Source organism: Podarcis vaucheri (genome assembly GCF_965113315.1).
Source record: "Podarcis vaucheri genome assembly, chromosome: 3".
In the NCBI taxonomy this organism is placed as follows: Eukaryota; Metazoa; Chordata; class Lepidosauria; order Squamata; family Lacertidae; genus Podarcis; species Podarcis vaucheri.
The window spans coordinates 55,097,948-55,124,390 of record NC_138761.1 but is presented as its reverse complement, the minus strand read 5'-3'; the positions used below and the strand labels follow the sequence as shown (position 1 = coordinate 55,124,390).

The following is a 26,443-nucleotide window of genomic DNA, read 5'->3' as shown; positions in this document are numbered from 1 at the left end:
AAACATAGCCATTCAAATACTCCAGTGGAACTGAATGAGAACAGGGGAAACAAATTCTTATTTCAAAGATACAATAAAAAGTATGTATATTTGTTGAGATGCCTTAAGCCTGTTATGTTAATAACTTACCCTTTGCATCTATTTGGTTTGATTTAGTTTATTTTCAAAAAAGTTTAATAAAGGTTTTTAAAAGGGTAAAAAGTGGAATAAAAATGGAACAATAAAAACAAATGAAATATACTAAAATCACTTGTTTTGCACTGCGAAGGATGCAATATGTATAGTATGGATTGGGCCCTCCCATTACCTCAATTATGAGAGGAAACTACACATTATAAAGAGTTTCTAATCCTCACTATGTAGTCATGTGAAATAATCTATTGATAATTAATCTAATAACTGAAGGTAAAGAACCGTTAGATTTGTTTCCAGTTCAGAAAACATGAGCAAAACAAATTTAAGAACAATTCATTTCATTTTTATTTGTCATAGCTTTCAGTCAAATGGTAGCAAATGGGGCTGTAGTTATGGTGACATGGGAGAACCTGCATTTTTAAAGCCCTCAAAACTATTTGCCCCACAAATGAATCAATGCAGGCACCTTGTATGATACTAGAATGTTTTCCCCTATGGATGACGTTAGCCCTTTAAAAATGTTGGCAATTCTATTCATGGATCACTCAAATCACATCCAGTTAGGCTTATTGTTCAAGCTTAAGCACATTGCAAATGAATTTTTGCAGCATATAAACTGTGTTGTAATGAAAGTCAGCCAGCCAATCGGTCATTTTTACAGTCATGTAATTTATTTTACAACATTGCACCCTGAATCCTGTGTGTGTGTGATACATCTGTATATGTATGTACTTCTTTCAACAAGAGTGAAATAATTCAGTTTTCACGCATTGTTTTTTCAATCCATGAAATAAACTGGGAAACTCGAACATAAACACCAGGCTTCATGGGCTGCGCACAGCCAAGACCCCAGGAGGTGACTCCATGAAGGATATATCTTCCTTGTTCTGCACAGACCAGAGGCCCTCCACTATCACCCTACAAATGAAAAAGGGAAATGAACAAACAGAGCAGAAATAAACATAAACATGTAATGAACAGATCTCACTAGATATGTTTTGCCTCAGACTGTGCCCACACAAGGTCATTTATATATGCAGACCCACCCTCAGCAACCCCTCCTCAGGGAGCAAGGCCTAACCTAAGAAAGGTGAACAAACTGGACAAGGCAACGTTCTGGGATTTTAAAATTGGCCATAACTTTATTGATTCCAGATGGAGGTAGGATTTGGCTTAGGAATTGGGTTGAATATCCCTCTCAGCCTCCTGGTGGGGGGCTGAGGCATGACAGAGTTGCTCATGGGATTAATGGGTCCATTGCAAGATGCGCCCCCCCCAAGCCACATGGATGCACCCCACCCCAAGCCACTGAAGGAAGCTCTGTGGCCCATCAGCCTTGGCTTTGGGACAGAGACTTCCAACCAGACCCCTCTCACGAGATACCCTGTGAACACACCTTTTCTGAGGTGGGGGGGTGAACCACCATTTCACCTCCTGCCAGATGTTAGACTAAAGGATTCCACCCCAATGCCTTATCCACCAAAGTTGTGACTATTGCTATGGGGAAGACAAAACCTGCAAACGGTGCTAATCTCCAAATATGACAACCATTACAGACCCACAGCATAGCCAGTGAATGTAGTGCCCTAGGAAGGAAGGTTAGCATACAAAACTACAATATCACTAGGTCACTAGGTCAATTCTTCATTGCAGTTCAAAGACCTAACAGCACAGTATCACTAAATAAGGGGGGAGAGGCAGGGTTGTTCCCCATAACAGCTAATGTCAGGAGAGCCCTAGAACTACAATTCCAAGAGTGTAACCATCAATCCTCTCTTCCCAGGGATCACTGGGAATTGCAGATCTGTAAGGGGAACCAGGGTCTCCTAGCAACTCTTGGCACCATTATTATTATTATTATTATTAGTAGTAGTAGTAGTAGTAGTAGTATACCAACCTTTGTTTGTAGATTTCAGGGCAGTACACAACATAAACAAGATAAAACAAGAACAAAAAAACCCTAAAACCAATAACCTCCGACTCCTTCCCACAAAGACATAAACTACAGTTCCCAGGATTCATTGGGGGAACCCATGACTATTTAAAGTGGCATAATACAACTTTAAATGCAGTATGTGGATGGGACCATAATGAGGGTTTGGAATGTTGAGCAGCCAAGGCTTACACAAAGCAATACCCGAATGTCCATTGTTTCTGGTGTATTGTATACCTGAAGGAGCATCTCCACCCCCATCATTCAGCCCGGACACTGAGATCCAGCTCCAAGGGCCTTCTAGCGGTTCCCTCACTGCGAGAAGAGAAGTTACAGGGAACCAGGCAGGGGGCCTTCTCGGTGTTGGCACCCACCCATCAGATGTCAAGGAAATAAACAACTATCTGACTTTTAGAAGACATCTGAAGGTAGCCCTGTTTAGGGAAGTTTTTAATGTTCGATGTTTTATCGCATTTTTAATATTCTTTTGGGAGCCACCCAGAGTGGCTGGGGAAACCCAGCCAGATGGGTGGGAAATAAATAAAAAATTGTTATTATTATATTATTATTATTGCCAAGTATTCCCATCACTAGACTCTCTTACCTGGCAACTGTCGGTGCCACCATCAATATTCCCAGCACAGAGTTCAGTGGTTCTGACCCTGTTGTTCAAAAATTCAGGCCGATTGCACACTTTATTTTCAATTACAGGGAAGCCAGTTTCTTTAAGAATGCTTTCTCCACCAGTTCCTTTGCGAGTAAGGGAGAAAGAAAGAAAATAAACAGACATTAAATTGTGATATAAACACTGACAGGGTTGGTGACAGGCTGTAATGATGGGTGGCAGCCTTTAATTTTCTCTTTTTATGTCCCAGTAGAGCTAGGAGAATTGCCAAGCTGGCAGGCTTTCAACACTGGACATAGCCAGTGTTTGGCCCGTGTAAAAAGTGCCTGGGCAGAAATCACTGAAATGTCCAGGAAAATCTGGACAAATGGTGAATTTCATAAAAAGTAGCTCAAAAAATGTTGTTTTTATTTTGCAAAAAAGCTCAACAACTTTTCACTTTTCGAAATATGGCAACCCTATCCATGTGTAAGAAAGTCAAAAATCAAAAGGATGGAGATTAGAATAATATAATGGAATACGTGTCAGGAAAAAGCAGCAATGCGAGAGCGAGCTGCAGCTGACTGGAATGCTAAACAGGATGTAACTGTTGGGGACTGTACCAGGGAAACAAAGGGGCAGTCTTTTCACTGTACTGAGCACCGGATGTTAGCTCAGAGTGTCATTTGACCTGTACTGGAAGTACAGGGGTGGAGTTTGTCTCTCTACTGTTGGAGTCTGGAGAGTGCAGACGTGTTTCTCTGTACTGCTGCAATGACAGAAATAAAGACATGTAAATAGATTTCTGTCTCTCTCTTTCCCCTCCCTGGGGAAGCAGGGAGGAGGGAGGAGTGGTGTGTCCCTCTCACGCTGAGTGGGATCGCCGATCGTGACCTTGCCTGTATCCTGCCGGGAGACGCAGACGGGGAGGTCAACAAGGATCTCAAGCCGAGTGCCGGAAAAGTGGCCAGTTACCTCTGATAAAGGCTAGAGAATCCAACAATACGGAGGGAAGACAACACAACCTTAGCTACTTTGGATACTTAGCTGCTCAAAATTTACTCACCTTTTGTATCACCCCATCCAGTAACATAACATTCTGCTCCACCTGCTACCATTGAATTGGCTGGAGGCAAACATGCCGGAATGACCTTATCGTTGATCACGGCAGGGCTGAAACAAACATTTCCAAGAGGTTTGACATTGTTCTTTTTCATCATTCCACTTACCCTGATTGCTACCAGCTGGGTTGTGAACCTTCAGGCAACTTCTTTTTTTTAAAGGAATGCATTTCTAGAAGTCTAATGTTCCCAAATGTGTCTGTCCTTATCAATGCTCGACTTTTCCCAGTCTCAGGCAAGCAAAAGTGATGGAAGTTGGAACTAACAAAGAAATATTCAATTCAAATGCTTTCCCTGTAAGCCTTACTTGTCTCCTGGTCCTACACATGTTTACTTGGAAGGAAGTACTGCTCCCGAGCAAAAAGGGTTAAGCTCTGATGGTGAAGACAGATGCGATGTTTTTAGAACAACGACCTTGTTTGGAACCTCTCTTTCAATTTTGGAAAGGCACATCTATTGCTTTTTATGCAGTCTATCCACCTAAAGCATAGGAACGTGGCATGAGTCCAGCATTTAACTTGAAGGCATTTATTTGAATAGGGCAAGTTGCAAAGCAAACATCACACTGTGATAGCTGTTGTTTAAATATCAAGACTGATTTTACCCTTGTTATATTAGAACACTTTGAACACACATTATTTCTTCATGCAGCTGAAGCCCCAGATATGCTAGAACAGGTGTCAATTCACATTCATTGCAGCATGTCACTGCTAAAAGAAAATCTGCAATTAGGGCCATTAGTCCTAAATGTGTACATAACACAAGGATATACTGCAGACAGATCATTATTGCTTCAACAGGTGGTTGCTTAAAACACAGAACTAGGTGGATATCATTCCATGTGCAAAGCAGTTTGATTAAAACAAGCATTCACTGCTGTTAGTGATTTCAATCAAGTTAACATAATACTTTTTTTAAAAAAAAAGCGAGAGGCATGGTCTGGTGATCTAGGGATGGGCAAATCTGTAAACTTGGTTTGTCTCAGTTTCTCATTTTTCCACTCTTAAGTTCACATTTTTGCATCAGTTTGTGATTTTAAAAAATAAGAAGTGCTCATGAAAATGTGCACAATTTTTTTAGTGTATATTTCTAAAAAACCAAAATCTTTTCATAAGCCCAATGCCTATGCCAAACCTCTTACATCTGTGGTCAATCACCCAATTAAGCTGTGTTGTGTCAGTTCCTCCTATCCAGTTGAGAAGCAGTGAGGGTGTGAAGCCTGAACATGCAAGTGCAAATTCTATAGGAGAGCTGTGCTTTGGTTCATATATTTGTTTTGGGGAGTATGCATTGAAAAGGTTTGCATGAAAGTGTGAACTAAATTTCTCCCTGCTCCGTACTGTGATTTGACCCTCCCCAACCACTGTGGGAGGCACTTCACACAACCATTTCAATAGCTATCACATCACAACATAAGAACTGGTCAATACAATGACTATTAAAATTATAACACAAAGGGATACCTGCTTAGTTTCAGCAAGGCAATGTCTGCCCTATTTGGTCCTTTGAATATTTTTTCAACATCTCGCTCTTGTACAGATGGCTCAGTAGCCCTCTCCGTGTGCGCCCCAAGTGTCACTTTGTAATATGAAGGTCTTGACGACCTGCAAGAGGCAGATTCATTGTGTAAGGGCATCTCCAGATAACCAAGGCGCAGGTCTGCTCACTATGGCTGAAGAGGGCAGAATTCTTTGGAAGTTAGAGACTGGGCGGCTGAAGCACATACTATGCCTCCAGCGTCAATCCAACCCACCATACAGCTATGCATTTGTCACCATCTCACAGCACAGGGAGTGAAATTACAGCCAAGATAGCAGGTACAGTTTGGGAGCTTATGGGCAGGTGCAAAAGTAGTAAGTTGATCCTGCCCAGCTACAGGTAGATTAAGATGCTAGAAGCAAAACTTCTCGCTAGTGAGAAACGGGGAACAGCAGGATATAACAATCCTAGCAACTAGGAACCAGTGATTGATTCTCTTCTTCTACAACACAATTGGCCACCAGGTAATGATTACTAACCATTTATAAAAGGGGAATGTAAGAAGCTGCCTTGTACTGAGTCAATATTATCCGCATGCTTTGGGGGTGCATAAATGCCTCTAACAAAAAATAAACATGGAACAGTAAATGTGTCCAAAGAGAGTCCATTGCAACATGGCAGACCCATTGTGCTGCTTGTCTGCTCGGAGAAAGTAGCACCAACACTTTGAAATGGCTTACTTCTCTAAGCAGTGGGTGGCTGTCAGAACCCACTGCGGAGCTATCAATGTGCCTCCACAGAAATGCAAATCAAAGGACCTGAAAAGAAAGTAAAGGCAGATTAGTTGCATTCCTGCTGCTCCCAGGCATTTTAACTATGAGTTTCCCCCCTGATGATTTGTTTTTATCTGTTCTACCACTTGCTGTTTCAGATCCTATTACTGTCATTATTTTTCTGCATACATTGTGTTATTTTTGTTTGATTACTTCTATTTTATTAGAAAGTCTTCAGACGGGGGGGGGGCTTTAAAGGGAGCAATATAAATAACAGGGGTGGATGGGTGTATCCCAATTTCCCCCAAAGGCTGGCAAACAATACTGCCTTTAACAGTACCACTGTACTGTCAGATAAGCATGTTGGTTATATGAGGTTGGTTAAGTCTAATTAATGCATGAAGGGGTTAATACCATAGAGTAAGCTGTGCTGCCCACTTCCTCTCACCTTGGGAAGAACCAGATAATCAAGCTTTTGTTCTCAGTCCACCTAAGAAGCTTAATGTGTGAAGAGGTTCTGAGCTGGTTGCTCCAGTTCAAACTGCATGGCTCTCTTCAGCCATTCCTGAGTTCCAATACTAATAATTTAGGGACTTTCACCACTTCGGAACCAAACTAAGTTTAAATGTCTGTGCAACCTTTTATGAATGCTGTATGGAAAAGCACATGAACCAGACCTTTAAAGAGTTTGTAAGTAAACCAATTTTTAACTTACCAAATGTGTGGTCTTTTCCTATGTTGGGGGAAGAGGGAAGTTTTGGAACTTACAAGGGGATATTTTAAAGGTCCAACAGCTTATAGTTCCTATTTTACAATGCTGCATATTTTGTAGTTTTAAATCTCCTCTGGGGTTCTCTGACCAAAGAGTACTTGCTCCGAGCTTTGATCTTGGCATCCAGGAATTATCCTATTTATACCATTTTTTTCCTTGCACCAATGCATGCATCTTTCCCACTTCCTCACTAACACAAACACTTGAGGGACATTATGTAGCCCAGGGGTGGGGAACATTTGTTTCCGGATCCCAGCTCCCATCATGCAAGCCAGCATGGCCAATTGTCATGAATTATGGGAGTTGTAGTTCAGCAACATCTGGAGGGCCAAATGTTTCCCACCATTGGTGTAGTAGAACGGATTGTGGGTTTTAATACCTTACTCGAAGACTAATCTGCCAGGGCCAAGAATGGGGATTTGAAACACATCCACCAACAATCCGTCCAAAGCAAAGGATTGGTTTATATTTGGCTTTTCCACATTCATATTCCTCAGCAGCTGGAGAATAAATGAAAGAGACACAGAGGAAATGTGAAATATAGTAGAATGTTAGGATTATAAACACCTCAACAGGTCTTCATAATTTGGGAAACCGAGTGGTCAGATGCAAAAGTGGACAGTTGCACAGAAGAGGAAATTTCACCAGGTGTAGTTTTCATGAGAAATCCTTCCATTACACAGCCATGAAAGGTTCACACGCCCTGTCTCACACCTGGGCACCATAATGAGACACGTTTATATGCAACTCTGAAAACCATTAATCTCCCACAAATTCCCTGTTGAACACAATCCTGTTCTAGTTCCTACACCAACCCTAAACCTTCAGCTCATTGCTAGGGTTAAGGAAAATCCAATGATGCCTAAATTGCCTAGTGACTAGCTGTGGAACAGCTTGAACAGACTGAAGGTAATTCATTTCAACAACAGTAAGGACTGCTATCTTATGCAGATATCCAGTCTTCTCTTTTTCAGTGCACCTGACCTTGCTTAGAGAAATTGGTTTTTTAGCAGATGAAAAACTGTTGACTAAGAAGAGATGGTCAACAGCAATAGGTGTACAGTGAAAGCCTATGTGTGTCCACCAAGCCCCACTGAATTCGATGGGACTTACTCCCAGCAAAATGTATTTAGGATTGCAATAAAAAACAACAACCCCATGTCAGATTCCTCGTTCTTTTCCACTAATGTCTAGTGATAGACATGTAGGGCATGAAATTATCATATCAGATGTTCCCCAACCGTGGCAGCTGTCAATAACAGAGTCAGAATAAATGGCACCATGCCAAGATGAGATCATGTTATGTGCTACCAGAGCTACACATTATGGGGAGAGGTGAGCAAAATCAAAACGAGCCTGCCATTTCCTGCAGCAGGCCCAGTTCCAGCCTAAAACAACATTGAAATAGAAACGTTTAAACACTTAAAATGAAATATCACAAAGCTGACAAGTCATTACAAGCATACTTACGGCACTGGGGGACATCACAGTAGTCCCATGTTTTGCTTGGGTCTGTGGTATAGCACCAAGGGCCATTAATATCACCATCCGGATTTCTGCAATACTATTGGGGGGGGCCAACAAAAACAGAACTACTCAATCTGCAATCTTTGTATGGTCATGGGTGTGACAACCTCATTCAGCCAGCGGCTAGGGCTTATGTCCTTTACTATTTTCAAAATGCAACCAAAATGAAAAATTCAGTTCCATAGAAGCTGTAAGAACGTAACTATGTTTACAGTACAGAAGCTACTAGGATTTGGTGCAGACATAAAACTGGCTCTCTAGGAACCAATTTCAGTATCTTGTTTCAAACTTAGTTTATGCGATAAAATAACATTATTTATTTGGTACATTTGTATCCCACCTTTCCTCCAAGTAGCTCAAAGTGCTGTGCATAATTCTCTCCCACCCCATTTATCTTCACATCAACTTTGAGAGGCTGAGAGACAATAACTGACCCAGTGAGTTGCATGGCTGTGCTGGGATTTGAACCCTGGTTTCCCAGGTCCCAGCCCAACACTCAAACCACTACAACATTTTTAAAATGTAGCTAAACATGATAGACATTTAGCAAAAGAATGAGATAATAAAGGCGGAATAATTAGTGGGGAAATGAAAAAGGAGCATATGAAAGGGAAGAAAAAAATCAGGACATTTTTCATAAGGTCAATCTTGCTTAAGCCATGTCTGGTATTTTCTGTTTCTTTACATTTCACAACACACCCTACCTGCTACATAATGCCACTTACATTTTTTTCCAGACCTGAACGGGGGTGAGTCTGTGGTGTGAAAAAATCGTGCTTATGAGGTGTCTGCAAACGCCACTCTTGGCAAGTCTTGCCAGTTGTTGTCACTGCAATCTTTCCACGATAATCTTTACCATAACTGGTCCTGCAGTCTTTAAGAGAGATAAAAATGGGTGGTTGGGGGCTTTTCTTACACAGGTCATATTTCCACTACAGGTTTAAATTGCTTTAGCAGTCATTCCCCCTTTGCCCAGGAAACCTGGGAATTGTAGCTCTTTCTGTGTTGTGGGGACTTTGTTTCTGTCCTGTGTTTAGACTTTGATTCCAGATAAAGTGCAAAACTTTGGTTTGGCAAGAAAGCCTTCTCAGTTAGATCTGGGATCGTGAGAAAGCAGTTTTCTCTCTCTCAGTTAATTGCTAGCAGACCCAAGATTTACTGCACCTGCGTTATCCCATGCCAGTGTCTCAAGGACTTACATGGCCAGTTTGCTAATTGGAATAACATTTTTCAGCAATGCTGTCATTGGGAGCATCACCAGACATAGGGTTTTGGATAATTATAGCTATGAAGCCTTTTGACTGACTGAGGAGAGAGGCACTTGTTACTAGACAAGAATATATGAATCATCTACCTCACAGTTACATTTGCTTCCCCTCAGGCCCTTTTTGTCTATCCTTTAAGTTTGTACTCTCCCGACTGACACCTTCAGCAACCTTGGGAGACCAAGAGTGTTGGTAAAGTATTCTAGTCTTGGCTAAGTTAGTTTTTGTTATTTTGTGGGTATCTGTATTTTCTATATCTTTGGTATCAAGGTTCATGCTATGCTGCTATTTCAATTTATCAATCAAATATATATCCTTCAATTTCTGTGACTATTTGGGTCAAACCTTGGTTTGAAACCAGTACCTCAGACCTCTCTGATCACATGTGACTACCATATATTTGGTTTATTTTGCTTAAGGCCTAAGGAAACAGAGATTAGTAATTTATAACTACTGATCACTACAATTTCCTTAAAGACCTGGAGATCATCTGTGTAGATAATGAAAGCCTTTATGATGGTCTTCTGATAACATGTACCCAAATGCTTCAATGCCAATTTGCTTGTAATATTGAACTAATTTTTTAGAATGAAGTCCAAAACAGCATAGGGAAATATAATCTATCCTATATTCTGCCCCCCGCCCCCCAGACCTATAGAATTTAATGGGCAACAAATGTGGTCTAAAATGTAGCAGAGAGAATGTTAACCTAGTAAACTGGAAAAAAGATCAACCCTAGAGGCACCTTTCTCTACAGTGGTACCTCGGTTGTCAAACATAATCCGTTCTGGAAGACTGTTCGACTTCCAAAACTTTTGACAACTGAGGCGCAAAGGGTGGACTGCAAAGTCAATGGAGAAAAAATTTAAAATGCAGTGGAAGCCGTTCGACTTCCAAGGTGCGTTTGAAAACGGAAGCGATTACTTCTGGGGTTTTGGCATTCAAAAACCAAAACGTTCGGCTTCTGAGATGCTCAAAAACCAAGGTACCAGTGTATTGCAATCCTATAGTAACTTAAAGTAGCCACAAAATAAATTATTTAATCTTTACTGCACTGAATTCCATATCACTTCTATATAAAGGTGACTCTGGGCTGGTTGTCTGCACTGGGGGAAGCAGTCATACCAAGGTTTGGTGACAATGTGGGCTGTGGCTGTTGTTGTTGTTGTGCAGGATCAGGACACTTCTGTAGATTACAGAACTCCCATCTTGTACTGGGATCAGTAGTATAACACCAGGGAGCCTTATCGTTGTCTGGGTTTCTGCAGTAGTTTTTCCTCAGGTCCCTATAAATGTAGATACAAAACTCTATATAATATCCAGGATGAGAATAACATTTAAAACAGTTTGAATATAATAGGTTAGGAAGCTTAGGATTCTATCATTTAATTCATTGATGCCTTGCTCCCAGGGTAATGTGCCTGGTTGCTCATTATAATGGTGCATTTCTGAGCTATACCAACCAATACAGTAGTTTTGGAGGAAGCTGTGACCCTCCAAATACTATTGGACTAGCATGGTCAATGATCAGGGATGATATTATTATTATTATTATTATTATTATTATTATTATTATTATTTATTAATTTATACCCCAAACATCTGACTGGGTCTCCCCAGCCACTCTGGGTGGCTTCCAACCAAATATCAAAAACAATACAGCACCAGACATTAAAAGCTTCCTTAAACAGGGAAGTCTTTTAAAAGTAAAATAGTTGTTTATTGCCTTGACATCTGCGTTCCACAGGGCGGGTGCCACTACTGAGAAGGCCCTCTGCCTGGTTCCCTGTTACTTCACTTCTCGCAGCGAGGGAACCGCCAGAAGGCCCTCGGTGCTGGATCTCAGTGGATCCATGATCTCAGTGGCTGGATGATGGAGGTGAAGACGCTCCTTCGGGTATACAGGACCAAGGCCGTTTCGGGCTTTAAAGGCCAGCACCAACACTTTGAACTGTGCTCGGAAACGTACTGGGAGCCAATGAAGATCTTTCAGGACTGGTGTAATATGGTCTTAGCGGCCACTCCCAGTCACCAGTCTAGCTGCCGAATTCTGGATTAATTTCCAGGTCACCTTCAACGGTAGCCCCACATAGAGCGCATCGCAGTAGTCCAAGCGGGAGATAACTAGAGCATGCACAATTCTGGCAAGACAGCCTGCGGGCAGGTGGAGCTGGTAAACAGCTGCCCTGGACACAGAATTAACCTGCGCCTCCATGGACAGCTGTGAGTTGGGAGTTGTAGGCCATCAGCAATTGAAGGGGCACAGACTTCCCACCCCTGGCTTATAGTAAATACCTTTAACCTGTTTTTAAAAGGCTTCTATAACTGCTTAAACCTGTTTGGGGGGGGTCTGAATTGTTGCTGCATTGCAACGTTTCTGGGTTTCTTCTATATGTGTTAAGCTGGTTTTGTAATTGATTATTTGATTGATTTCTTTTAATTTGTTGCAAGATGCCTTAGGCAGGATGTGGTTTTTAAACAAATAAAATAATTATACAACCGAGGTGACTGATGCTTTATACTCTTCTTATAAACTTCCAGAAGCCATCTAGTTGGCCATTTCTAGGAACAGAATAATGCACAAGATGGGCCTTTGGTCTGATCCAAAGGTCGTTCTTTTCCTAAACTAATGACATCACTTGTAACCATAGACCTTGCCCCAACAGAGAAATTCACCATGTGTGAATTTTTCAAAAAAATATTTGAATAAGGATATCAACTATATAACAGCCTATGATCTTTAGCAGATTAGGACAGTTGATATCCTTATTCAAAAAGCTTTCTTATATCATGACAGACCATTAGTCTATCTAGCTGAGCATTGCCTACACTGGCTGTTTTTGCATGGTACAGTAAACCATGTTTAAAGGTTAAAGGTTCCCATTTCTCTCATCCCCTAAAACAAGCAGGAACAGCAAACTACAATTCCCAGCCTAGCATAATATCCAAACCAGGGATTGCAGTTTGTTTCATTCCAAACAAACCACATTGTCAATGCAAGGTTTGTTCTTGATTTCACATGACTGGCAAGGAGTGGAACAAATCCAGAACCCTGATTTGTATGTAATGCCAAGAGGAGTTCGAAGAGTTCAAATCAAAAGGTGGGACACTCACCCAAAGACTCTTGTTTAACATTACCTATATGTAGGGCCATTTTACATGATTTGCTAGACACACAAAAATGTCACAATGTCTGAGGAAAGTTGAGGCAAACATACGCATTTGGAAGGGCTTCTGGGGTTTTAGTGTGAACATGAGGAGTCATAGCGTTCCATGCTTGACATTTCTTTCCAGAGATGGTCAAGGCCATTGTACCCCGGTAACTTGTGCCAGTGCCTTGATAGCAGTCATCAACAAGTTCGGTTTGCCCAGCAACAGAAGGAGCTGCAGCTAAATTAAAACAAAATTGCCACAGAAATAAGCATATATTTGCACACACCCCAAGTGCTTTTCCTGGGGCGAGACCTCAGGAGAGCACACAAGATTGTGGTAGACAAATTGCCCACCAAGATCTCGTGGGAAAACACAGGGTGCCCCATTTTTTCCAGGACACCTGGAAGGTGTGCTAGAGGGCCTTTGGTTCTGCATCCCGATGATAGAATGATGTAGGCTCTCTGAAGCTACAAGAAAGGCTACAAGAAAGCAAGGCAAAGTGAAAAGAAATGGTGACTTAAGAGCATCTGGACCTTTTGTCAATGATCAATAGCCTTCTTGTTGCAGATTGCAGATTAATATTGCAATATATCGTTCAGATTGACAGCCCAATCCTAATTTATTTCTTGTGGATTTGATTTGCATCCTGCTTTACAGTATAGATCAAAGCAAATATCCTAAACGCATGTGTTCGGAAAAAAATGTTCATACGAATTCAATAGGAATTTTGCCTGGGAAGCAAGCCAATCCCAAGAACAGAAGGAATTTATTCAGTTAATATACAGTTCTGACTCAGCCCATTCCTCATGCAGATAGGAACAACAGATGCAACAGATAAAAATCAACATAATGAACTACCCAAAGGGTTGAACTTACTCTGCATCTGCCTGTCGCCTCTTCTTAAATGAAACCCAGATATCATAGTCAGATTTGTCACATGAGCTCTTTGTTTTTTTTTAATATCCAAATATCTACTGCAAATGCACAAATGCAGCGTCTCTTACCAGTAACTTCCGGTGCACCATCACAGCTAGCAATATCGCAGTATTCCCATCGTTTTTGTGGATCAGAGGTGTAGCACCAAGGCATGTTCTCTCCATCCGGGTTTCTACAATAGTTCTTTTCTAAATGCCTAAAACAGAAAATGCATGAAGGCAACTGATGTTGGAACAACTTTGCACTTATTTTTAGGAAACCAGAGAGATGAAAAGCCTACTGCAATGCATTTCTAGTCCCAAAGACTGAGATAACAATATTGGATCTATAGTTTAACATACTTGCAAGGGTAGTTCTCTGGCGTTCTGGCATGCTTGTGAGGCTCTTGGACTGCCCAGGCCTGGCATGGTATCCCTGATACTGTGACGGCTACGTTACCCTGATAGTCTTCTCCTCTTCCCGCAAGGCACTGGCGCCCTGGGCCAGAGGTTGGTGGGGGTGTCGCTATATCAGAAAAGAGAAAGCAAATGAAGCCAGCATCTTCAGAACACCTAAGAGGCAGCAATCCAATTTACTACTTCCTTAAGTGGAATATTCGTTCCATTCTGTGGAATGTTTGGTGTTGCCAAAAAGCTACCATACGCTTTGTGAGATCAAAGGACTGAGGTTTCTTCTACTTGAGTGTTGGATTCCCATCGCTGCCGAAGGAAAACGAACATATTGCTATATCATCACATCAAACCTGGAACTGATCATCCAAATACTTACTGCACCGAGGAATGTTACAAAATTCCCAGCGTTTAGTCGGGCTGGTGGTGAAACACCAAGGGCGAGGCTCACCATCAGGATTACGGCAGAAGTTTGACTTCAGATTCTTTTCTGGAAAACTGAACATTACATGGGAAAGTTGAGGCTTCTGCCTATTGACCACTGCATTGGTTATTATGTTTCCTTGGGGTGGGTGGGTGCAGGAAACTGCCCTCTGCCAGGACAGACTATCTGTCCCTCTGTCTCAGCATTGCCTTCTCTTAACCCCAACAGCTCAGCTGGTTAGAGCGTGGTGCTAATCATGCCAAGGTTGCAGTTTCAATCCCTGTATGGAACAGCTGCATATTCCTGCATTGCAGGGGGTTGGACTAGATGATCCTCAGGGTCCCTCTTCCAACTCTATGATTCTATGAATTGCAATGGTTCATCAGGGTGTCAGGCAGGGATCCTTCCCATCCCCCGCTTCCTTGAACCCATGGCTTTGTACATGCAGTTCATGTGCTCTGCCACTGAGCTGCAAAGCAATGTGCCAAAGACTTCGGAATCAAGCACATATTTTACACGTTGAGCTCTGTAGTTTCCACACATGAAGTTCCTATATCCTAGATACACCCAGAGACATCTCACACAGATTCCATTCATTTCAATGGGCAGAAGAACGGAAACTATAGTACAGTCTTGGTTATTGCATTGCACCCTATGTGGGGTTAATCCAGAAGCTCCAGTTGGAGCAAAATGCTGCACTAAGACTGTGGGTGGGGGCAGGTTAGCAGCAGCACATAACTCTTAAAGGCCAAGTTCAAGGCTTGTGTATTAATTTACAAAGCCTTTATCAACCTGAGTCTAGGATACCTTTAGGATTGCCTGATGCCTTCTGCCCCCAAGTTTTTTTAATGTTATCGGTGATGGACTCCATCCTGTATCCCTACTGTACACTGTTTAGAAACTGCGGTATTGAGCAATACATTAATCATTAAAATAAATGGTTTCTGCCTGAAGCCTTCATATAACTCAACATGTTATCCTTTTCTCCCCCATTCTGTTCCACACACCATTGGTAATTGCCATTAGTTGAATTGGTGAGGTTTTTTTGACTTGTGACTTACTTTGAAGGAATATATCCATGAGCATGAGGTTCCTGAGAAGCCCAGTCCTGGCATTCAAGCCCAGATTCAGTTTGGGAGACCCTGCCTTGGTAGTTTTCCCCGCTGCAGTACATGCATTGCTCTGTAAGGATAAATGTTTCTCTTTGAGTCATGCAGCTTTGTCTTCTTGTCTTACAGGCGGTAGGAATGGGGGAATATTAGGTCTTCTGCTCCCCACTTACTGTGCACAATAATAGGACATAGTGATCAAGTTCTGGTTTTATATTATAAGGCTGGTAAAGCTGCTAGGAAGTTTAGAGCTCAGGTTATATCAGGACTGGTTCCTTGAAGGTGTCAGAGCTAAGCTACTCTGCCCTTCAAAATCTAAGGTAGTAAGTAATTTGTTCATATTGCCTTTCTGAAGTTTTTAATTACACTGTCTTATGTACTATTACAAAAATGTTTTTAAGAGCGCGTGTACAATATTTGTTGGGGTAATGGAATTGCTGGTGTGTGGGTGTAGGTGTGCGATATTGTCTTTTAGTTGACCCTTCTTTGCCAAATGAACCCAGAGTGGGTATTATAGAATAAAAACATAATGATGCTTCATCAAAATCGGCAATGCATTTAACATTGCCTTGTAAAATTAAAATTCTGGTGCGCTCAACCCCACCTTCACATTCTTGGATGTTGCAATAATCAAATCTTGTAGTAGGATCCGTTGTGTAGCACCAGGGACCTTTCTCATCATTATCCGGATTTCTACAGTAATTTTTTTCTAATCCACTATCAGGGTTAGTGGTAGGCGAGTACCTAGAAAAAAAGAAGAAAACAGAGATCAAGAATACAGTCATACCTTGGAAGTCGAACGGAATCAGTTCCGGAAGTCCGTTTGACTTCCAAAACATTCAGAAACCAAAGCGTGGCTTCTAATTGGCTGCAGGAATTTCCTGCACCCAATTGGAAGCAGCAGAAGCTGTGCCAGACGTTCAGCTTCTAACACTGTTTGAAAATAGGAAAACTCAATTCAGAGTTTGAATCGTTTGGGAGCCAATTTCTTTGGGAGCCATAGCGTTTGAGAAAAAGCTCAACAACCTTGGGTCTTCCTCTCTAAAAAATGGGATAACTGCTTTTTTTTTTTAGTGGGAGTAGATCCCCACTAAACATCCCTGTTATAGGCTATCTCCCCATTCAACACCATTGCCTGCTACATGCAGAGGCAGGGATGTGACAATGATATGACAATGCCATACGTCTTATAGCAGCAGCTATTACTGGAGGAAAGAGCAGAATGGAGACATGGTGTTGCAGCTCCTTTCAGCAACAGCTACCCATCCTCTGTAACAACTAGCTCTGGTCTGAATCAACTGCATTTGCATCCATGAGTTTATACAAAACTGTTGCTCTTTCGGTGTCCTGCACAACTAAAGTATCTTTATTCATATGGCAAATATTTTCACAAGGGATGCAAAGCAAACAGTAATGAAGCACTGAGAAATGAATAGCTACTTGCCTATCCTATCTAAACGTCAGGTTAGTAATTCAGCATGGATTGCTTCCCCGTAAGAGCTATAACTTATTGTCACCGCCACCTATTACTGCCATGGCAGTCAGGAAGTACATAAATTCTATCTTCTTGGCCAATCATCTGGCTCATGGCTTGAATTGGAGCGGGTTAAAAGTCACAAATCCTTAAAAGGCATGTTTGTTACACGAGAGAGAGAGAGAGAAGCAGCAAAAGAAATGTCTTTAAAGACTATGTGTAATTACTGAGGGTTGTGTTCTACGTTAGTCATACTCAGAGACCATTGTTTCATTTTGAATGGACCCATTATGCTAGCAGAAACCAGCGTAAAGATTCCTACTAATGCAACGGAACACTCCCTCCACCCCCAAATCTGTTCTGGAAGTTCAAGAGATCCCCCCCCCCCCAGAACAGCATGTGCATGAAGAGAAGAGAGACAAACAGAGATGCTTACGCTGAAATGATCTCCTTAGAACTACAACACCCTCCCATCAGACGTCAAGGAGATAAAGAACTGCACAACTTTTAGAAGACATCTGAAGGCAGCCCTGTATGTATGAATGGACATTACTAACTTAAGTCTATTACTTTCCATGGATCTACTCAGAGAAGTACTTAGTTGGACAACCTTGAATATTTTGTTTTGTTAATGTTCAAAGTGCAATTCTTTTATACTGCTTTGTATGAATAGCTTTAAAAAGAATATTATTAGCATAAGAGTCACTTTGTGCAGCACTGCAGGTTTCTATGAGAAGGTGGTCCACCTTAAGCTTCTGTCCTGTGCACATTTTCTTAGGAATAAGTGCTACTTAACTCAGTGGGACTTAATCCTAAAAGATCACACGAAAGATTGGGCTTTAATCAAGGGGACTCACAACCCAATGTTGTGCATCTTTACACAGAAGTTGGTCGTGCAGACGTCAGTGGAGCCTACTCACAAGTAATTAAGCAGATAATTGGAGTTTGTTAGGCACAACTAACTTTTACCGAATTGTGCCCTACATATTTCAGAGAGCAAGATCTAGTTGAAGGTCTATACATTGCACAAAGTGGAAAGCCGCTCATTCTCAGATGGGAACAGATCATACCTGGGTACATGAGGAGTGGTGGCTGCCCATCTCTGGCATGCAACTCCACTCTGAGTTTTAGATTCAGTTCCTCTGTAGTCTTGTCCAGTTCCTCTTTTGCATTCAAGTAGATACACTGAAAGACAATGTTTGCTATTATTATTTATCATTATTGTTGCTACGGCTACTACACAGCACCACCACTCAGAATTATTGAACACACACACACACAATTTATTTATGCACCCCAATCTAACGTTCTGACTTTCCATTTACTGAAATAAACAATACTGTACAAAATGCAGTGCAATCCAGGTGGTGCTGCACAGACCTTCCTTCTAAGTGCACGCTTAAGCCACTATCCAGGAAAGGCTGGTTCACACAAAACATTCCTTTCTGCACACAAATCAGTGCTGCTGATGCAAAGAATGGAAATGTGGGCCGAGCTAGAAGCAATCCTACGATTGTGGCAGCTGAAATAAGTTACAGACAATGGTGGCATCCTGGTTCGCACTTCAAGTTCCCTATGTAATTGCAGGTGGATGGGCTAGACAGATCAAGCAAGAAAGACAACATTTCGTGTGTGAACCAGAAGAAGCATGAGTGCACTGTGCAGAGTTTCTTTCTCCCGCAGTAAGTAGCAATGCTTACCCCAAGTCATGGCATTGTGCCTCCTCCCACCCCCCACTCTTCATCATTGGATACTGCTTGCTGGATGGGGAAATGTAGAATATCATGATGCCATTATAGCAGCTCTATGTTTAATGCCTCTACCCAAAAAGTTTCTACCCAAAAAGTTTCCAGACTGCAACATTCATCCTGATAGGATTGTGTGGAGCTTATATGATACTGGGCCCCTTCAGGGTGGTGTTTTTCTTGCAGGTATATTCCGCAACATGTCATTAACACAATAATAGTGTGTCAGTGGTGGATTAATGCTGGACCATCCACACATCATTTGGCTTTCTTCGTTGTTCTGTGGTGCTTCTTCAGTGTTACCACAGTATCACCATCTGCAGGGGCATTCTTGTGCTGTAACAAAAGCAGGGCAACTTCTCCTTCCCCCAGAACATTTGTGGTATTTTTTAAAAAGTACAGGATTTCAGCAAGAAGAATTGAGGCATGTGCCAACTGGAAATACAGCAGTATGCCTGCCCTGAAACATTTGCAGGTGCAAAAAGTACTGGAATCTATCTCATGAATAACAGCCCCAATGCCATCATGAGCACAAATAATCCTGAATGCACACACACACACACACACACACACACACACACAATTTTGGAGGGGTCCATTGTCAGCTAGTGGTTGCCATTCCCCACTTTCTGTTGCAAAGTTTCATCTGTTTTCTTACTTGACTGCTTGTGGCTAGAAAATGACAGGATGATTCCATGAGAAAAGTGTGGGATAAGAACTAAATATTTTGCAAATGAACGGTTGGTCTGGAAGTGCCCCCAAAGTGTGGAAACATCAAAAGAAACTAGCAAGCCACTGTTGGGGGCTGTGTAGCATTGGGATATATGGGTGTGTCCAGGTGGGGAGAGCTCTGTTCATAGGGAAATAAATTAATGGCTAAGAGTCCCTTTTGGAAGTCATTGCATGACCTGGGAAAAGCCCATTCACACAGGGATGTGAGAGAGCTTTCCTGCAGTCACTGCAGCAAGACTCTGCAGCATGTTAATAGGGTAGGATGGAATTGCCAAACAACTATAATTTATTCAGTGCTGCCAACAGTCTGCCAGATGCTAATTAGTGCAGCAGACAGGAACACTTTTCCGAAATGGATTCAACTGAAGTTAGTCTCATATTAAAAGGTGCAAGTGAAGAGTTTCTCAATTTGCTTCAACAGAAGTTAATCCTGCATTTAAAAAGTGCATGTGAAACAATCTGTTGATTGTGCTAACTATAGCTAATTAAATGCTAACCATACTGGGAAAGGGAGTAAATAAAATACCCAGTTTATAAGAAACACACCACTCTAAAAAGTTGTTTTTGTTGTTTTCAATTAAGTACATCAATGAAGTCACATCATTGCGACAGCTGGCACAAACCTCTGTGCATGGGAAGCAATTATAGCAAACTCTGTCTACTTTTAGTATTTGTGGAGGAGGGTCAGAAAAAGGAATTGTGTTTCATGTGAGAGAAATGCAACACAGACAGTGGCAATGTCTTTGCATCACAGATTTGGAAAAACCAAAGAGACAAATGAAGATCTTTAAAGACCTTCACAATCTATAATCTAGCATGTACACATAAAGATAGGCAAACAATTGCATACTGCAATGGGGATTTCATTTTCTTGGGGTATCTATTGCCAACACCACATCAAAGGCTGTGTCTGAAGATCTCCTGTGTATTAGCCCAGCACTACTGCAGAGAAAGAAATGAGGAAGTCATTGCCAAATATCCTCCTACGGAGACATCTGTTCCCTCGCTGGCTGTTTCCTCTCCACCCTTGAAGAAAACCCAGCACAGCCTTTGGGAGCAGTCTTGAAGTGTCCGTGAAATGTCAAGATCTTGGCTGACATGACCTATTTCTCAACTGCTGATGGGAACATGAGCATACTTGTTTAGCGAATTTTGGACTAAGAACGTAAGAGCAACCTTCCTGGAGGGGAGTGATCTAGTTTTCCCAATTAACTCCCACCACTAAGCTGCATGGCATATAAACGGATTTCTCCAACCTGCTGCAGTCCAGATGTTGTCGGAGTGTAACTCCTATCTGCCCCAGTCAGTGAGCAGTGATGATGGGAGTTATAGTCCAAAACATCTAGAAGGCACCAGGATGGGGAAGGCTACAAGGAAGGCATCCTATAAGAGCATTAATGTTTTGTGATTTTAAGCTAGGAAAATGATGGTGAGGAAATCCAGTTCAGAGATCTGAAGTGTCATGTATACTTTGGTCCTGAGAGCATTTTTAAAAGCAAACATCACACCTTGAGTATGAAGCCATTGGATACCAGACTAAGAACGTAAGAGCAGCCTTCCTGGAGGGGAGTGATCTAGTTGAAGATGCTCCAGGGCTGCCTTATTTTCTGGAGTTTCCAGCAGTCCCTCTCTGGCTTAACTCAAGCCATTTTCAATTATTTTAGGCCACTCAGTTCTTCAGGAAATTATCCCAAGTAATAAGGAATAGCCTGTAAACCAGGCACACAAAACCACTGGCCCTCCACATGTTGCTGAGCCACAACTCCCAACAACCCTACCAAGGATGGGCAATGGCCAGAATAATGGGAGTTATAATTTGGCAATATCTGAAGGGTCAAAGATTACCCACACCTTAAACAATATTAGCAGCTATATTTTCATTTCCTCAAATAACCAGTTTCCCCCTCCTTAAACTGAGGCTAAGGTCGTGTGTGACAAAAGATGGCAGTAGCCCATGAATGACCTTGGAATTCTTTTCTCTTCAGGGCACTGTTTCTTTGACAAAACATCCATCAAATAGATTTCAAATGGCCTCGGCTGTCAATCGTGTAAGATATTGTGAACACATGACATTGCATAAGGTGCTAGAGAAGACATGATAGCCAAAAGCTGTATACACTTACTTCTTTTTTCAAAGAGAATTGCATCTGCCCTTCTAAACACAACTGTTGTTTTGGTGTTGTCGCCCAGTGTAATGCATTGCTGATCTTTGACGGCAAATATAAAAGACCTGTTGAAATGGCAAGATGTGAATGGGGTGCGAATGCAATCCGAGTATAATTTTATCCATCTTCGATTGCATTGAATTCACTCACTGAAAGTCATTCGTACAAAATTACATCAAGGCAGAAGTTACATCAAGGCTGTTATTATGAAATGTGTTCAACCTGATTCATGTGTCCCATTAAACTGTAGTTAAAATAAAATATGGCTTCATATGAACAGGCACTTCACTCCTCCACCGCTGTGCTTCTAGGAAACAAACCACGTTGTGTCATCTGAACCTGGACCCAAAAAACAATGTGTGGAAACCAAGGTGGAACAATTCCCATCATCCCTGGACATTTGCCCCCCTGGCTGGGGCTGATGGGAGTGATAGTCCAACAACATCAGGAGGACACCACATTGGTTACCCTTGTGCTGACCATTGAGAGCCAACTTCAAGACCCCTGCTCTCTCTTCTGATGGCTCTTCACATTTAAGCCAGATTTGGGCACCCTTCAAAGAGATGAACGTCCTCTTTAGGTAGAACACATGGCTACCCTAGTCTTAATGGATACAAAACATTTGAGGTCATAACTGATCATTAGGACGTTTGGGAATCCTTAACAGGATGTAACAGTGTCAGGGTTACCTGCAAGTAAATGTTGTTTCAGCTTCACATTTCTGTGCACATCCTTCTATATTGAGGGTCCTATAGACCTGGCTTTGTTGACCAAGTATCCATGCACCATCTGTTCTTACATAGTCTTCATCAAGCTGATCTCCTCGAACTAAAAGAAAATGAGCAAAGAGGCAAGATTAAAAGGTGAAAATGCAGCAGCTAATAAAAACAGTAACAAAATTATTGGGAAAAGGTGAATTATCTGGGCAATTTTGATGTGTTGAGGCACAGGTTGGGGTTGTCATGTGCCATCACAACATAGGTGACCACTCAGTCCACTGTCCAGTTGCTTTAAACCAGACTAGGACTGGGCAGCCATTCAAATAGAGGACTCCTTTGAACAAAGGGCTATCCTCTGACAATTATTTAAATAAAGCACTGTCTTCTGTAAAGTAGGACACATGGTCACCCTCTCTGAGATGTTATTCAAGATGCTTCTTCTTTGGATTTTGCCATTATGAAAATTGCCTCTTTATCGTGTGAGCTTCTCATGATGTCATGTCAGTGTCTCATGATGTCATATCATAGCACTGTGAGTGCCCTCGTTCCCACTCCAGTTCATTGGCTGACATTTTGGGTGGAGAAACTTGCTGCATAATGACTTCAGGTCACCCATTTTGCCTTGCTAAAGGGATCTGCATTAGGATGAGGGAAAGGGAGGCAAGCTATCAGCCTCATGTAAAAGGCAGTAAAATCATCTATTGCTTTCTTTAGCTTACTTTGCCACTGTGAGTGTGTCATTTGATTTTTCTGCAGCAAAAACCAAAATGGGAGAGAATCAGAGGAGGGAATGCCTACACATTGACCATAATAACTATGTAATCTGGGCTTTAAATAGATGCTCCAAAATCCAGTGATGAGGGAAAATGACCAGGGGAAAAAAGAGTCCAATTTGTTCACTGCAAGTACTGAGTGCACACCCAACCCACCAGTAAAATCTTATCATATAGTCTAACACTTTATTAATCTTTGTAAAATTATTTATTTATTTTGGAGAAGTAATCTTCTAACATCCAGACAACTGCAGATTAAAAGCTAAATCTACTGAAAATGCTTTGTTGCCCTGTTCAGCTCAGCAGTGAGAAAGCTGTCAGTGAGTGGTGTTTGGCTACTGAATGCAGAAACAGTATCCTCTGTATAATGGTATACTTTGTGTTTTTGAGCTTTGAAACAAAAGGAGGAACTGTCAGTAGCTGAGGGGCACACTTGCTTGTGAGAGATTATAGATTTCCAATAAAAGGGTAAGAAGGGTTGCTCTGAATCATACTGGCAACCCTAATCCTATTCACCCGGGAGTAAGCCTTATTGAATTCAATGGTGCTTACTTCTGAGTAGAAGCAACCAGAAACTAGGGAGACAGTGGGGAGAAAGCAAAAGAGAATGAATGAAATTTGTCTATTGGCTGAGATGGCCTTTGCATCAAGGCCACTGTGACCAAATCTTAAAGAGTGCTGTGTGGTTGCAGCTCTTTGGCTGAATCTACACTGACCTTTTAAATGTTATTAGAACAATATTAGAAATAATTAGAATAATTAAATAATTAGAAATATTTTTCTAAAACATCACATAGGTAAAGGTAAAGGGACCCCTGACCATTAGGTCCAGTCGTGACCGACTCTGGGGTTGTGGTATTCATCTCACTTTGCTGGCTGAGGGAGCAGGCGTACAGCTTCCGGGTCATGTGGCCAGCATGACTAAGCCACTTTTGGCGAACCAGAGCAGCGCACGGAAACACCGGTTACCTTCCCGCCGGAGCGGTACCTATTTATCTACTTGCACTTTGACGTGCTTTTGAACTGCTATGTGGGCAGGAGCAAAGGACCGAACAACGGGAGCTCACCCCGTCGCGGGGATTCGAACCGCCGACCTTCTGATCAGCAAGTCCTAGGCTCTGTGGTTTAACCCAAAGCATTTCTTACAACCATCAAAACAGGAAGCATTCTCTTTTGCTTTCTCCCCACTGTCTCCCTAGTTTCTGGTTGCTCTACAGAGCCCTCCTTCCTACCTTTCACCAAGCCAAGGGAAGAGATGCATGTGAAGAAAACAGTGACCACTGCACAGGTGTTGCAAGACAAATGCACACAGCAGGCATGTCCCTTATCTATGCATTGACTTGCAGCAAAATACATATGAACATACCATGCATTGTGAATGAGATGACCTCCAATTACAAACTAGTGGACCAAACTAAAGTGCCACACCTGGAAAGGTATTATTTTATGATTAATATTTATATCCTTTCTTCCATGAATAGAGCTCAGGGGATATACAAATGATGAGCAAACCCAGATCTTCTGAAGTTGTTGCATCATGTGCCTTGGGACCATGATCTCGGATCCCCTTCTCAGTTTTTAATGAACCACGGACTTCATGGTTATGATTGTACTCTACTTATATAGTCCAGAAAGTTAGTTTTGCACATTCTGCCTCCATGTGGATTGTGGGAAGAAGAAACACCTTGTAGTTAAGATGGCTGCTGAGTTACTTCAGTTAGAGCTGGGATAGCCAGAAGATGTTGGACTCCAGTTCCCATTAGCCCCAGCTAGCAAATCCAAAGGTCAAGGATGACAGGAACTGTAGTCCAACAGCATTTTTAGAGCGCACCAAATTGACTACTCTTGAGGCTTCAGGTCTCATACCCAAAAGAAATAGTTCAGGTTTCCTTCCCGTGAAGCTGCTGACTGCCCTTTGAGGGACAGTCGAAAGCATCCTTGAAACAACACGAAATGTGTGCAGCTTATCATCATGTGTAGTTTTTGCCTATTACACTAACATTACACAAGCAAGAGAATGGTCTGATGAGATATGAAACAGTTCCGTGGCTGAACCTAAGCATATCTTGCCTGGGTGCGACAGTCTGGAGAAGCATAACTAATCTTCCCTGAGCTAAAGGCAGAATGGAGGATATTCATATAAAGAAGAGAATATATTTATAAGAGGGGAATGGAGGATATTCATACAATAAAAGGACCGAGTCAAAATACAGCATGGCACAATATATGTTTCATAGAACAGACTAATCTGTATCTTTGTACCTACATAATTAAGCAGTCCTATATGGGTCATAGTTTCCAAATCCAAACACCTGGTGTTTGGAAAATTTCAGCATAAAAGCATCCTAGTTTACATTAAATATGCCCACAGAATCCCTGAGCCAATCCTTTTAGTACCATAGTTCTTGAGATTGCAAAGCATTTAGAAAAGCCATTGTCTTTATAGAATATATTTGAAAAATTATTTAGGTATCAGCATTAAACATATCAGGACACTACATTTCAAACACTTACGTGGGCTCAGTGCATTTCAAGTCTAGAGGATAAATCCAGTTTAAGATGGTTTGAAGATTACAAACTATTTCTGAAAACCTTGTCCACATTCTCTGCATCATTAAAAAAGCAATATAAAAGCAACCTTACCTGAGAAGAGAAATAAAAGCAACACAAAAATATGTTTGCAAGACTTCATTTTGGGACAGGCAGGTTGTGTGCTGAAAGGTCTGCCTCTCAATGGACAAAGTTTTATTGACTCAGCTCAGATTTAGACAAGCATTAAGCAAACCAGATAGCCAAAGCAAGTTAAACATTCTCTTGGTGCCATAGGCCTCTCTTTCTACTCAAAACGTTCAAACATAACCTTGAATTCAAGATCTTACAAAATAACACAGATATGTTTGGTTAGATGTTGAGAAAGGGTAGAAGACCTTTCCCAGTATATGTAAATGAATTTTTGCTCTGAATTTTTTTGTCTTTTTTTCTGTTAAGTAGCGGATGGAAGCACATCACAGAATGTCTCTAGATTACAACCCCCTCCCCCAAACAACCAACATCAACAGCTCAAAGCTTCTCCACGAATTCAACCCCAATGACTAAATGCACAGTTCAAGTAGGGTCCATTCTGGCAATGATTTCAACATGTGGCAGGCAGGGAGAAAGCCTAGCCCAGGCTGAATTTATTTTTATTTATTTACACACTGCTGTATCATAAATAA

At 41.7% G+C, this 26,443-nt stretch overlaps 1 protein-coding gene across 1 annotated transcript; it reads right to left on the bottom strand.

Moving 5' to 3' along the window:
• Positions 1–456: 456 nt before the first annotated feature.
• On the bottom strand, positions 457–26,015 carry PLG (plasminogen). Its single transcript, XM_082215223.1, has 19 exons — positions 25,872–26,015; positions 22,426–22,564; positions 21,695–21,801; positions 18,165–18,279; positions 16,225–16,364; positions 15,573–15,693; positions 14,467–14,585; positions 14,040–14,202; positions 13,767–13,894; positions 12,828–12,999; positions 10,735–10,895; positions 9,070–9,218; positions 8,288–8,381; positions 7,197–7,317; positions 6,013–6,090; positions 5,257–5,397; positions 3,739–3,845; positions 2,673–2,818; positions 457–1,053 (listed from the first exon to the last, which is right to left on the bottom strand). The coding sequence occupies exons 1-19, from the start codon at positions 25,918–25,920 to the stop codon at positions 892–894; spliced, it is 2,412 nt and encodes an 803-aa protein (XP_082071349.1). The 5' UTR covers positions 25,921–26,015; the 3' UTR covers positions 457–891.
• Positions 26,016–26,443: the final 428 nt, after the last annotated feature.

What these genes read in the sequence shown, in the direction of transcription:
- PLG (XM_082215223.1), bottom strand. Translation starts at nt 25,920, where the DNA reads ATGAAGTCTTGCAAACATATTTTTGTGTTGCTTTTATTTCTCTTCTCA. An exon ending in CCAGAGAACTACCCTTGCAA is followed by an intron (nt 13,895 to 14,039) that starts GTATGTTAAACT and finishes TTTCTGTTTTAG; the next exon opens with GCATTTAGAAAAGAACTATT. An exon ending in GTGGCACCGACAGTTGCCAG is followed by an intron (nt 1,054 to 2,672) that starts GTAAGAGAGTCT and finishes TTTCATTTGTAG; the next exon opens with GGTGATAGTGGAGGGCCTCT.